This window comes from Cetorhinus maximus, chromosome 11, assembly GCF_964194155.1.
Source record: "Cetorhinus maximus chromosome 11, sCetMax3.hap1.1, whole genome shotgun sequence".
Lineage (NCBI taxonomy): Eukaryota > Metazoa > Chordata > Chondrichthyes > Lamniformes > Cetorhinidae > Cetorhinus > Cetorhinus maximus.
In genome coordinates, this window is record NC_135889.1 from 87,152,501 (window position 1) to 87,166,294 (window position 13,794).

The 13,794-nt window shown below is 43.3% G+C and overlaps 1 protein-coding gene across 1 annotated transcript in view; it reads right to left on the minus strand.

Annotated features, from left to right (window-relative positions):
- Positions 1 to 1,025: 1,025 nt before the first annotated feature.
- The window catches only part of dpp10 (dipeptidyl peptidase like 10), a 942,753-nt gene continuing 929,984 nt past the window's right edge, over positions 1,026 to 13,794 (minus strand). The window contains exons 25-26 of the mRNA XM_078552405.1: positions 5,815 to 5,888; positions 1,026 to 3,143 (exon numbers count right to left, since the gene is read on the minus strand). Coding sequence (XP_078408531.1) covers positions 3,006 to 3,143; positions 5,815 to 5,888 — 212 coding nt within the window. The 3' untranslated portion in view covers positions 1,026 to 3,005. The remainder of the gene's footprint in view (positions 3,144 to 5,814; positions 5,889 to 13,794) is intronic.

Sequence of the window (13,794 nt, forward strand, 5' to 3'; positions counted from 1 at the left end):
CACTGACTCCAGTTTTGCTAGGGCTCCTCGATACCACACTCGGTCAAATGCGGCCTCGATGTCAAGGGCAGTCATTCTCACCTCACCTCTGGAGTTCAACTTTTTTGTCTATGTTTGAACAAAGGCTGTAATGAGGTCAAGAGCTGAGTGACCCTGGTGGAATCTAAACTGAGCGTCAGTGAGGTTATTGCTAAGCAAGTGCCGCTTTGGCGACAGCCTCATCATACTCCCCTATTCACTTGAAACATACTTGATTGTCCATCTTCGAGCCTGATGGATATCAGATAGCGCTAATTTCATTTTTGACTAGTAGATAAAAAAATGAGTAAAAGATACTGTCATTAAGCATGAGATCTCAATAATCATATTTGCATGGCATTTGTATTCATGTATTTTAACTTCTTTGTGTATTTGTTAACAAAATGGCAAAGTGAAAAAGCAGAGTGTATGAGTTTTTTTTAAATTGTTTTGTGTGCTTTGCTTCCTTGGCTAATGCTTATTTGTTATTTGCTAAAATGGTGTGTAATGCAGGTAAAAATGTCAGGCTTCAGCATCATGGAAACATCAGCAATATTGTATAGAGTGGGGAGCTGACATGGTCAGCTTAATGTGAGTTTGTTTCAATCGAATTGACCATTATTTCTAATTGTTTTCAAAGCAATGTACCTCTTGTGCTGCTTAAATAAGCTGTTTTTTTGGATAACTTGAATTTTCCAAGTTAAAGTGACTTTGAATTAACAGGTTCACTGTATAGTTCATCCACTCTGCTCTTAGAGATTTTTTGTTCTGAAACATCATTTTCTATTTAATATTAAGCAGAACTATTTTCCTGCAAAGGGAATGAACAGAGAACACTTCTTGAAAATAATATTAATTCAAGTGCAAATATCAGCCTCGTTATGTTTTTTATTTTCTGTACTATATTGTTGGTGAAGGATCATGTTATAAAATTAGTTACATAAGGGGTCTGGTGAATGGAAGAATACCATCACAGGAACCTTCTCTTAACAATCCAGGAGAAAGACAGCTGTATTTGCTACTTTATTGTTTCCATTCATGCATCTCCCTACAAGTATCTCTTACCATTCAACCAACAGTACTGCAAATGTCTTAATATAACTACAAATAAAGCAGTGTCTAAAATTTTATATAACAAAGCCACAGTATCAACAAATACACATCAAGTCATGATAGTATTTTATTTTTGTATTACTCAATAATAACGCGCAAGGTAACCTACTGAAGTCTTTGTAACTCCAAATTATTATACCAGGTAACTCAGTCATCTAAAAATTTCCACCTTCTAAGTGTAACCTCTGTGTAATCTTTAGAATTTCAATACAAGACTGTGTTTGGGAAGGGTGGAAGAAGGGGAATAATATAACATTAGCAATTGATTTGCTCTTTTTATCGACTATATTTGATTTGGTAATAACAGAAAATAAAATACCTTTTCTTAAAAGCTTTTGTACAAACCATTTATATTCTACATATTTACAAATGTAAAACTGGCATTAGCAAAGATGTAAAGAACAGGCTTTATCATTAGAATGAGAAATTTTGTTGCTTATTGAAAGCTTTGAATGTTCTGCAAGATTCAAGTCTCTCAGCTTTTGGCCACATGATGGCATACTTGCAACTGTTTAGGAGATGGAATGCCTCAACTCATTATGGACGTCTTATTGTTATCATCGGTTCCCTTTGGATAAGTTCTCACATTAACTTGTAGATATGTGACTAGAAAAAATTGAATTACTCTGCAGGACTGGAATATAACATAAGAAAGATTCCTCAGGAATTATTTCGATCCATACCAGGGCGCTCTGGCAAGGCTGAAATTTATAGTTATAATGACACTAGTTTTTTTGCAGATATATGCCAATGATACTGCTCCTTGTTTCAGTACATTGTGTGCAGTTCCATGAGTGTGTATCTAATTGTTGCCTGAAGAATGAATGTTGGAAGATGCAACAATAATGGAGTTTAAAAGAGATTTTAACCATAAGTCATTGAAAAGTCTTGTATGTGAATGTTTTTTCCTTTGGGGAAATCAAATTGAAAGAGGGCATTAATGTATTATGATTTTTTTTGCATTGTAAAACAGGATGTGGTAAATGTAACCCTGATTTATAACAACCTTGTTGCAGAGAAGAGATTCACTCAAGCCCAAATGTTATTTGAGGTTGTGGCAATTTGCCAATAAAAGACTTGTTATGTCCGAGCTTTTATTGCCTGATGATGCATGCCTGATCTCTGCTAAATTGTGAATCATTATATTGTCAGCTAAAATTAAAATATATCTATTGCAAAAGCAAGGTTCTCTTGATGCAGGGAGTTAAGCTAATGTGCAACACATGATAAATTGTGATAGATAACACCACAGATGTTTTGCAAACACATTCTACTTTTGAAAAGACTTGTAAAAATTTGGTTTATTTAATTGATGTAATATAATGCGATGTCAGAGAAGCTGGATGGTTTTAAATTTGCAAACTACAGTGCCTGATTTCTGACATAAAGGATGTACATCATAATATATATATATGCCATCACCTTTGTGCAAGTGACAATACAAAAGTAAAAATAAAATAAATGTGTGCACTTTAAATGTCTGTTACCATCTCATCAAGTATTAACATATATAGCAGTGGAGCTAAATGAAACACACATGCATAAAGCTGTGGATGACAAATGCACAATTGGAATTTTGATTTTTTTTAAAGTGGGTACTAACAGGTCGATGTACTCCCAAAACAGTTTACTGTTCCTTTGAAAATAATCTTGGACCTGGCACATGAATTTCAAGTCCTTTTTGCCAGTCATCAGATTCATAATCGCTAATGTGCTGTTCCTGTAGATTTCTTGCAGCTGCCCTGGTACTTCTGTACTTCCACAACAGTGGTATTTAATGCTGGGTTCTGAGAGTTCTGGACTATTAGTTTTGTCTTTATCAAGGTATTTTGAGTTTTCTTTCTTTTTTCTTTTATTTTAAATGGTTCCCGATTCTATTCATCCTCCTCTGGTTCTTTCTGTAATATAGGCATTTCTTGCTTGAGGCACTCTCTGAAAAAGTTGAGGACAGCACTGTACATATGTCGCTTGCTTTTTTCAGCTGTAATAAAATGGCCTTCATCTGGGTAAATCTGTCTCATCAACAAAATAAAAGGTTAGTGAGACATGTGATGAAATGCTACTAAGTACATATTAGTTAGCTTTAACCATGACAATATATTTGAACTGAACCGACAGTTATGGGCATTCCAATTATTGGTACTTATTTAGACAATCGTATGTCAGTTTAACACATTTCAGATATATCATAATTACATAAATGACACTCAGTGGTAACAGCAGTTGTTGATTTACAAAGGCTTTATTATCATCAGCCAGCATATAAGAACTGCATTGCCTTTTAAAAACTATTCAATGGAACCCATTTTGTGCTCCACACAAGGTGAGAATTGAGAATGTTGTTCTTTCTGCCAGTCCAAAGGGGGTGAATTTATCGTTCGAAAATTGGGCGCGCTGCCCCCGTGCTAACATAAAATCCAGCGTGATGGTGTCGGGTCGCCAACTCAACGTTACCACGCTGGTCTCCGATAATATGGAAATCAGGCCGTTGTTGAAATTGGCAGCCTGCCCGCCATTTTTAAAAAAGCTAATTAAAAGCTAATTACAACCCAAGTGCCTGCAGTTTTACATTGCCTGTTGGATTTTTCGGGCGTTGGATCAAAAGGTGTTTAACGACAGCAATGATCAGGCAGCACAAGGATGGCAGACGAGGCCTGCCACTGGGGACCATGGTTGAATGTACCAGAAGGTTTTGCTGGGGAAATTGGTATGTATGATCTTTAATGGCACTTTTAAAAGTATTTTTGTGCCTTCAAAATGATTAATAAAGACTGATTCTGAGAGCCGGGGGACTTTACAATTCTAGCCGTGACCACAGCATTACCCTTTTTTTTATTCGTTCATGGGATGTGCGCATCACTGGCTCAGCCAGCATTTATTGCCCATCCCCAATTGCCCTTGTTCAGGGGGCATTTAAGAGTCAACCACTCTGCTGTGGCTCTGGGGTCACATGTCGGCCAGATCAGGCTGATTTCCTTCCCTAATGGACATTAGCGAACCAGATGAGTTTTTATGACAATCAGCAATGGTCTGTCATCATTAGACTTTTTTAATTCCAGATTTTTGATGGATTCAAATTCTACCATCTGCCGTGGTGGGATTTGATTGCCAGAGGATTACTGGGTCTCTGGATTACCAGTCCAGTGACAAGTCCACTACACCACTGCCTCCCTACGCCTTCTGCCATGTGATGTACTGGCCTGCAGTGCGATTCTCAGAATGCACACAACAGGGTGTTCACACTACAATGTAAATGTAGTCGCAACAAAAATTCAACAATACATTACTCATTATATTAACTCAAGTCACGATGGTTCAGCATTTAAAAACAGGCAAGAGAAACTGGTGTACTAACTGCAAGCTTAGGAGGGAGCAAGGGGACGGGTTTGTGGTCAGGAAACAAGCTCTATGCAGCTTTAATTGGCTGGTTTCCTGCTGAGTGGCTGCTAATTGGTCACAACAGACTTTATTCAACGTCTATAAAGGGCAGGGCTGGGAGTGGCGGACCGTGAACTTCCAGGTCAGCATTTCGCACCTCACCATAAAATGTAAAATTCACCTCATTGTTTTATAAAATATTACATCAATTAAACATTTATGAGATAGCATAGATGCAATGCAGAGTTCTTTCTGCATTTGTTTCATAGAGTCATAGATTGTACAGCACAGAACCAGGCTCTTTGGCCCGTCGTGTCTGTGCTGGCTATCAAGCACCTATCTATTCTAATCCCATTTTCCAGCACTTGGCTCATAGCCCTGTATGCTATAGCGTTTCAAATGCTCATCTAAATACTTTGTAAATGTTGTGAGGGTTCCTGCCTCTACCACCCCCTCAGGCGGTGTGTTCCAGGTTCCAACCGTCCTCTGGGTGAAAACATTTTTCCTCAAATCCCCTCTAAACCTCCTGCCCCTTACCTTAAATCTATGCCCCCTAGTTATTGACATCTCCGCTAAGGGGAAAAATTTCAATCCCTGAAGTTTCAATCAAAACATAAAAGAGTGCTCCCTTTTGGACCAGTTTAATATTTCAGGCTTCTTGTCATCTGGTCTGATTACATCTTTAAAAAAAACTAAAATAGCAGTAAATTATGAGAGATGCTTTGTGCTCTAGTTTCTAACCACTGGAAACTCGATACAGGTTGTCAAATTCCACTGTTATTATTTGTCAGACATCATCGTCATTCAAATATCACCAAAGTTCAGGTGCTCTTTCACTGATTTGTTAAGTACTGAAGCTGCGTAACCACTTTCAGGATGTGGACACCATTCAGGGATTAGTCCATCTTCTTTTTGATGGCGTTTCTATCAAGGGTTCCATTACCTTCCTCCTGGTGCTCATTCGCCCAAGGCTGTGAACACTTTCTGGACATGGCTAGGTTGATTAACTGCTACCTGACACTCAGTGTTGATGCATCACAGGTAGTACGATCTACTGTTATTACCATGGTAGATCTTAAAACCTGACACCATTGTCAAACATAGGTAATTTTGATCTTACTCCAGAATTGGAACAAAATGAGGTGCGAGTATCACCATGACATGAAATGGATAACCACCAGTGTTCCAAGGGGGATATGGTGGGGCTTTGAAGCAATGCTCAAAAGCATTAATTCATTCAGTTACCTCAACTTCTAGGTTTGTTGCACTGCCAGGTCAAATATACATTAATTATAAATTAAGTACCTGTATACTGTAGTTTCTTTCAGCTTTCACCAGGTGTTGTATCAGCTCTGCTGTGTGCTGAAAATGTACATTCGCTGCAAAAAAGCAGTTAAACGGGTGATAATTGAAAATGAAAACTGGCCTTTATTCGATGTTCGTCAAGGCAGATTGCACCAAATCTAATAAAAGATACTTCAAAATTGATTTTAATTAATTCTACACCTGATTTATTGTTATCAAGGTCAGCCCGAGATAGACAAAATTCTACTGGATGCTCGTAAAATGTATTAAAAGTCACAAGTCTGTCAGTCACCCAGCTACCTTCTTAAGTCAAATCAAGAAGTATGGAACATCAGCATCCTGGTCTACCCCAAATTCAGTTTCCTCTGCCAATATCTGCTCTCAAAACAAACATCTTTCATTAATACTCAAAATTCATCACTGGCCTCTCTCTTTAAATTATCATCTACAAGTTTCAACTCATCCACATTGCTGTGGCTTCCATCCCTATCTGCTCTAATTCATACACACTCCCACCTCTCCAATCTCTACAGGTTTTTTATGTTGGTTTCAAGAATTTCATCCTTGTTTTGCAATCACTTCAAGACCTTGCTCCATCCTTCATTGAGACTGAAGATTGTGCTGGAAGAAAACTGCAGTTCATCTGGGCAATCTCAAAAATACACTTCAATCACCCATCTTTTCTATTTTGGGCCTTCGTTATGGTACCACACGGTAGGCGCATGACAAAGGTTGGGGAAAATGGAGTCAGCTGAATGAATAGCAAAGTGAATAGAAAGCAGAGAGTTGTGGTGAAAGTTAGTTATTCGGATTAGAGGAAGATAGAAAACAATGCACTACAAGAAAAACTGGAACCATTGTGCTTCATAATTTACACTAATGATTTGGATTAACATTGAGGAAGAATGTAATAGCAATCAAGATGAAATTGGAAAACTTGTAGACAAGGTAGTTAAATGGCAAATGAACTTTAACATAAATAAATGTGGGGTATTCACTTTGGTAGGGAAAACAAGAACATCGGGCAGAATTTTTCACTGAGCAGGTGGGCACATGGCCGACCTGCTCAAGTGTAAAATGACACATGATGATGTCGGGCAAGCGTCCAGACATCATCGCGCACTTGCACTTGATTTTGCTCGGCGGGCGCGCACGATAGTCGGAGCCGCGCCCGCCATTAATTAACGAGCCAGTTAAGGTCCTTGCCAGCCCAATTGACGGTGAATTAACATTACCCATGCAATTTTTCGCTCATTGCATTAGCAAAAAGGGCAGGCGAGCAGGCCACAATTTGCAAATCTTCATCCACGGGTGGGATAAGAAGGGTGAGCAGCGTTGTCACTGTGAATAGTGAGGAGTTTTGGAGATAACTTGCTGCTGATGGCTTATTGATACTTGTCAGCTTAATCTCTGATTGGGGCTTTTTTTTTAGAATTTTCATACTTCATTTCTGGACTCATTGGTGTCTTCCAGGCCCCCTGAGGATTCAGACTGCATGGATCCTTCCAACTATCAGACAGCATTCCCTTACCATGGTAATGGGGATTGTGATCTCCGCTGGAGGCACCTCCTCTGAGGAGGAACAAAGGGGCAGAAGGGAGAGGAGGCCAGGTGTCCCAATGCAGCTTCCAAGGAGAGGGGCCTGTGGGAGGAGAGCCACAGGCACAAGGGGCGCAGGGCCAGCAGGAATTCCATGGTGGAAGGGGCCGCAGAAGACGCCACTATTCTGCTCCCAAGGTTACAGACGGTGATGCAGCTGCCTCAATATGTTTGAGGTGCAATGCCAAAGGAGGCTCCGCCTCTCAAGGAGACCGTGACCCTCATTTGTCAGATGATTGGGCCTGAGATCAGCTCCGACTGTGTAGGTGGGCATCCCATGCCTGTGGCTCTGAAGGTCACAGTGGCCCTCAACTTCTATGCCTCCGGCTCTTTCCAGGGGACAGTGGGGGATCTTTATGCAGTCTCCCAATCAGCTGTCCACAGTTGCGTCAAGCTGGTGACAGAAGCTCTGTTCAGGTGGGAATTGACTTTCATTCATTCCCATACGGATGAGGCCAGCCAGGCTGAGCAAGCCAGAGGGTTTGAAGCGATTGTTGGGTTCCCCTCCGTCCAGGATGCCATTGACTGCACACATGTGGCCATCAAGGCGCCAGCAAGTCAGCCAGGTGCCTTCGTCAACAGGAAGGGCTTCCACTCCATGAACGTGCAGATAGTGTATGACCACAGGATGCAGATTCTGCAAGTCTGTGCAAGGTACCCTGGCAGCTCTCATGACTCTTACATCCTCAGACACTCCCAGATGCTGAGGCTCTTCAGTGCTCCAGCCCGGCTATATGGATGACTTCTGGGTGACAAGGGCTATCCCTTGAAAAGGTGACTCATGATGCCTCTCCGCCACCCAAGAACAAAGGCGGAGCAGCGGTACAACAAGAGCCATGCCTCCACAAGGGCAGTGGTAGGGAGAATCATAGGTCTTCTCAAGATGTGCTTCCAATGCCTGGACCATTCAGGGGGTGCACTGCAATATTCCCCAGAATGGATGTCACTGATAGTGCATGCTGCGCTCTCCACAATCTGGCACTGGCAAGGGGGGACCCACTGGAGGAAGAGGTCCATGACGCAACTGCACAGGCCACAAAGGATGAATCTCGTAGTGAATCAGAGGAGGAGCACGGTGAGGGGAAAGCTGAGGGTGTGGAGCCAGACCTTAGTAACCTGCAGGGAGGCAGGGACACCTTGATCAAACACTCCTTCAGCTAGGCTGACAAATAAGAACTACCACCTCATGACAGGGCTGCTGCCTCCATCGTGGATCGCAGAAGTGACCCTTTCCTTGGCCCCCAAGATACACTCAGTGCCTGTGCAATATAGGTTCGATCCACCCACGTCCAGCATTACATACTGGCCTACCCTGCACCCACAAAATAAATGAAGCATACTCAGGCCAATAACACAAAAGCAAATGTAATTTTATGTTGGAACTCACATAGTATTGAACGGAAAAAAAACGGTGTTGGTAGTCACACCATTAAAAGGAGAAAAAAAATGGGGGAACAAAAGATCACTTGAGATCAGTCCCTCTTGTGCTTAAGGTGCTTTAAACTTACGTTTACAGGTGCTATGTCTAGGTGCTGCCCCTTCGTTGGCACTGGCATCGGAGGCAGCCTGCTGACTCTGCTGCCTTGTTGGCCTTGATGACCTTGGTGGCGTCCTCAAACCAGTGGAGCCTGTGCTGGCCCCGCCTGGGAGGGAGCGGCCAGGGCCATGGCTGGCATCTCCCCAGTCGTCACAGCCTCATCAGATGTGACGGTCACTGGCAGAGCGGCGGAGGAGCTGCTGCCATCATCCAGAGTACCCTGAGAGGAGCCTGCAGAGATGGCAAGCAGCTCATGCGCCAACGTGAGTTCGCTGTGGACCTCCCTGCTCGCCACTGATGGACAGGCACCTTACTGGGATACTGCGTGCCCCATCCATCTCACACATGGACACTGACCAGCTGAGGTCAGTGCCTGTGTGAGGGCTTGCAGGTCGGAGCGCAACCCCAAGGGCCCCAGATTCTGTCCCTGGAGCTGCCTCTCCATGAGAGTCGCCACTCTCTCCATGGAGGAGGCAGTGCGCTCGGCCATGAAGGTCAACGGAGTGCTCACACTCTGCAGGGACTCCTCCATAACGGAGATCATGGCACGCATACCCTCTTGGGTCTCCGCTAGATCCTCCCGCACACCCTGCTGGACGTCCAGCACCTGCTGCTTAATGGACAACTCCAGAGGCCCATTATCAACCTTCGACTGAGCATTGTCCTGGTCTCCAGCTGTTCTCTGACTGACAGCGCCCTGGGTATTCTCTACCTCCGTCTGCACCTCAAGCGAGTGTAAAGTGCCCTCACCAATGTGCACCAAGATACTAGCCGCTGAACTAATGCCCACCGAGGTGCTGGTATCTGCGCTGGTGCCTGGTTCAGAGAGCTGGTGTGATGCAGGTGCTTGGGGAGCATGGTGGTCCTCCGGTGTCAGGGGCGGCCCTTCAGGATCTGGAAAGCGAACGCCTGCTGGTGAACCTAAAAGGGAGAAGGAGCACATGTCATTAGCTAAAGTCATCACACTGTCACTGTGCATGCCAGGCACCCTGGTGAGTCAACAGAGATCTGCATCATGGTGCACTCGCCTTTCAATGGTCAATGGGGACTCCAGATTCAAGGCTCACATCAATGAAGAGACTACACTAGAATAGTTACACAAGCTGAAATTCTCACCTCAATGTACTGAACTCTTACCTCCGTCCAACACCCCAGCCTCACCGCGGCTGCTTGATGAAGGTGCATGGCGCCTCTCGAGCTCCAAGGCCTCCTGCTCGTACCGGGAGAGGATGAGAAGGTTTGGGGGTCCTCTGCCAGTCTGCGACCTCTCAATATTGTTATGGGATGTCTTCTCCTGAAAGGACAGAAGAGCATTGATTAGTCCACTCTGTACCTGTAGTGCCGTTGCAGCCTGGCCAACCCCAGATGAGGAGCACTTTGCAGGGCAGATCTAAGTCCTGGCCCTTGAGCCGCAAGGCACTCACTCAGTCAAAGCAGCCCGGGCTCAGCCCCTTGGCTAGCACCTGCATGATTGACAGTTGGCACTCACAGTCTAACACCCCTGATCTCCACGGGGGGATGGCCAGCCTAAAACAATTGAACACACTAACCCATGCCAAGACGATACTCACCCTTCCTGAACACAGCAGGTCATTAAAGCGCTTCTGGCACTGCACCCAGGTGCGCCGCACCATGTCGTGGCTGCTCACCCTCTGTGAGGTGCGGCAACCTCCTCCTCCCATCTCTGGTGACAAGGGTGGCCCTTCTGGCAGTCACCTCCTCCAGCAGGGCAGCAAGGCACTCGTTGGAAAAACCCGACTTGCTCTTCCGCCTGGCATTTGCTGCCACACTCAATTCCACCTTTGCAACAGCAGACAGATGTCCTTCCCTGGCAGCCTTTCTGGGGCTGCCTGGATCGTTTTTAAACAGGCCGCAGGGTCGTCATTGGACCTGGTGGCCGACAGGCCCCTGCCCCCGCTCGGCCCTTCCCGGCCAGTGACTAGCCGCATTTCACACTGGATGGGCCTTAATTGGCCCACCAGCGTGAAATCGCGGTGGGGCCCTGATCATGGGCAGTGGTTGGATTCTTGGCTGCTCCCGCCCATCCCCTGCCGAGCCCGCCCAAAGAGGGCAAAATTCTACCCATCACTTTCACCTTAGAAAATAAGAAACCAAGTGGGATAGAAAAGCAAAGTGATCTATGGATACAGGTAAACAAATCATTACAAACAACATATCAGGTTAGCATCCAATTCAAAGTGCTAACAAAGCACTGGGATTTATTTCTAGGGGTATGGAAGTCAAAAGTAGTGAAGTTATCCTAAGCCTGTGTAAGACCCTAGTCATGCCACCCTTAAGGTACTGTGCAGTTCTACTCTCCATACTACAAACAGATCATAGAAGAATTGAGAAAGTGCAAAAATCATTTGCAGGGATAGTATCAGAAAATAAGAGATTAAGGTATCAAGACAGATTGAACAGATTGGGGATGTTTTCTGGAGAAAATAGAAGACTTAAAGGGGATATGATAAAGATCTTTAAAACTAGGAATGGGTTGGATAGTGTACAGGTGGACAGATTATTCCACTTGTGGGAGAATCCAAAACTAGGAGTCATAGATATAAGATAGTGACCAATATGGAAATAAGGAAAAAAATTCTTTACTCAGAGGTTGGAACACAGAACTCACTCCGATAGGAATTAGTTGAGGTAAAGAGCTTCAATGCTTTCGAAAGACAACTTTACGAGTACATGAGAGAAAATGTAGAAAGTTATACTAAAGGCTGAGGTGAGGTAGATAGAATGGGAGGAAACTCATGGAATATAATTACCAGCACAGACGAATTGGAACATCAGGCCTGCCTCTGTGCTTGATAGTCTGTGTAATTAACATTCAAAATTTTGCTTAACCTTTTCCACTCCAGCTACCCCCATGAATAGTCCATTCCTCACTAAATAAAGCTAAAATCTTTCCGCACATTCTCTCTTATAAGCAGAACCCCATGTTTCCTGGCTCCAGAATTTGTGGAAATTACAAGCATATTAATGGAGTTCAATTTTTCTACCTTCTGAAGATTTGGAATACTTGAATAACATCTTCCTTGAGCCTGCTCTTCTCCAGAGTAAACAATCTGAGGTGCTTAAACTTCTCCTCACAGCTCAAATGCCCTAAGTTTGGTTTAGTTTAAAATGCAGTGTCTGAAGATTTTTTTAAAGCAATCCAATCAACATCGTTTTCATGCAGGTCAGAAATTCCCTTTAATTGATGGGTTTACAGCAGAGTGGGAATATTGCGCAACAATTTTAATCAACTGCTAATCCACTGCAAATTTCCATGCAGGGCTCTCCTTTGTTATGCGGCTGAAATTTAAAGTGATAATGTCACCCCTGATAGATTTCCTATGCTGGGAATGACAGGAATGCAGCTTTTAAAAGGCTGCAGCAGTTAAAGAATGACAACACTTTTCTGCAAGCATTGTAAATGGTGAGATTTCTTCAGGGGTCTTAGCAGCTAAACAGGCTCCTGAGTTCTCAGGTATATTTATAGAGGTATTTTTTTTTAACAGAAATGAATGAGATTGTTTATCACTAATTGTAGGGTGGGGCATGTAGAGTAAAGGCTTAACATCAGTAGCACCTGATACTGGTGTAACTACTGATGCAACTATGATACAATGACACATGACTAAGAGACTGAGGTCTGGTGGGTAGCAGAAATTCAACTGTTCTGTAGAGTACTGAGATGTATATAGATCTGTAAATAAACAAGAATTTTTTTATGAGTAACAGTCTATAGTAGCATTCTTAGGGTAATAGGCAAATCCTAAAGAAACCTCATAAAGACAAAACATGGTGGCAGCGGACAGAGCCAGCAAAAACTCAAAGAGAAGGCTGTAGACCTGAAAGACCTACAAACCCTTCGAAACAGGACAAGAAGAAAAAAGTTTGAAGACTCACCTGAGAACAGAGCATTGTAGGTGTTGCAGATGCAAGCAGACACACAAACCTGGAGTCCAGTGAGTACAGACCACAATCTACAAGCTGAACTACTGAAGCAGCAGGTCCAGAGCTTAGGATAAGCAAGAGTCTACATTGCCACTCCCAGAATCTTTCCAAAGTGCTGAAAGCTTGCAACAGACTTAATGCTGGGACAGTTGGAGGAAGAGATTCCCCAGACACAGGACAGCTTCAGGTTTGCATGAGAAAGATCAGAAGGACCAGGTCAGTACTCTATGCAGTAGGAACCATAGAAACAATGTTACTGCAAGAAAGAGTGTTGATGAGATTTCGAGCTCATGTGAGGAATTGTATCAGACATTCAATTCAAACTTCAGTGCTCGCAAAAAATTTGATCATTGAGCATGCAAAATTTAATAAAAGGAAGCAAAAACTGGGTGAATGCATGGATTCATTTACTAATGACCTATAGTGACTCACGGAGAATTGCAACTCTGGGATCCCTCAGAGATGGATTAATATATGATCGTATAATAGCTAGGGTCTTAGATGAAACCCTTTCAGGTCTTTTGCAAATGAGGGCCGATTTAACTCTCACAAAGGCGATAAAAATTGTGTGACAGGCCAAGCTTAGGAAGCTAAACAGGATGGTTGTTCATGGGGAAAGTGATGTCCCTTGGAAAAAATGAGTGAAACCATTCAATTTGTCAGACAAAAAATTGAAAGCGCAGTGAAGCAAAGGTTCACAAAATTGAGAAGAAGTGCATTAGCTACCATCTTGAGATGCTCTTGGTGTGGCAAGAAAGCCCTCCACAAATGGGAAGAATGCCCAGCACAGGGAACTGAGTGGCACAACTGTGGGAAGTTCGGACACTTTAAAACACTCTGCAGATCCAAAGTTCCTATAGCTCATGGGAACAAAGAGATGGTAACAAAACAAATAAAAT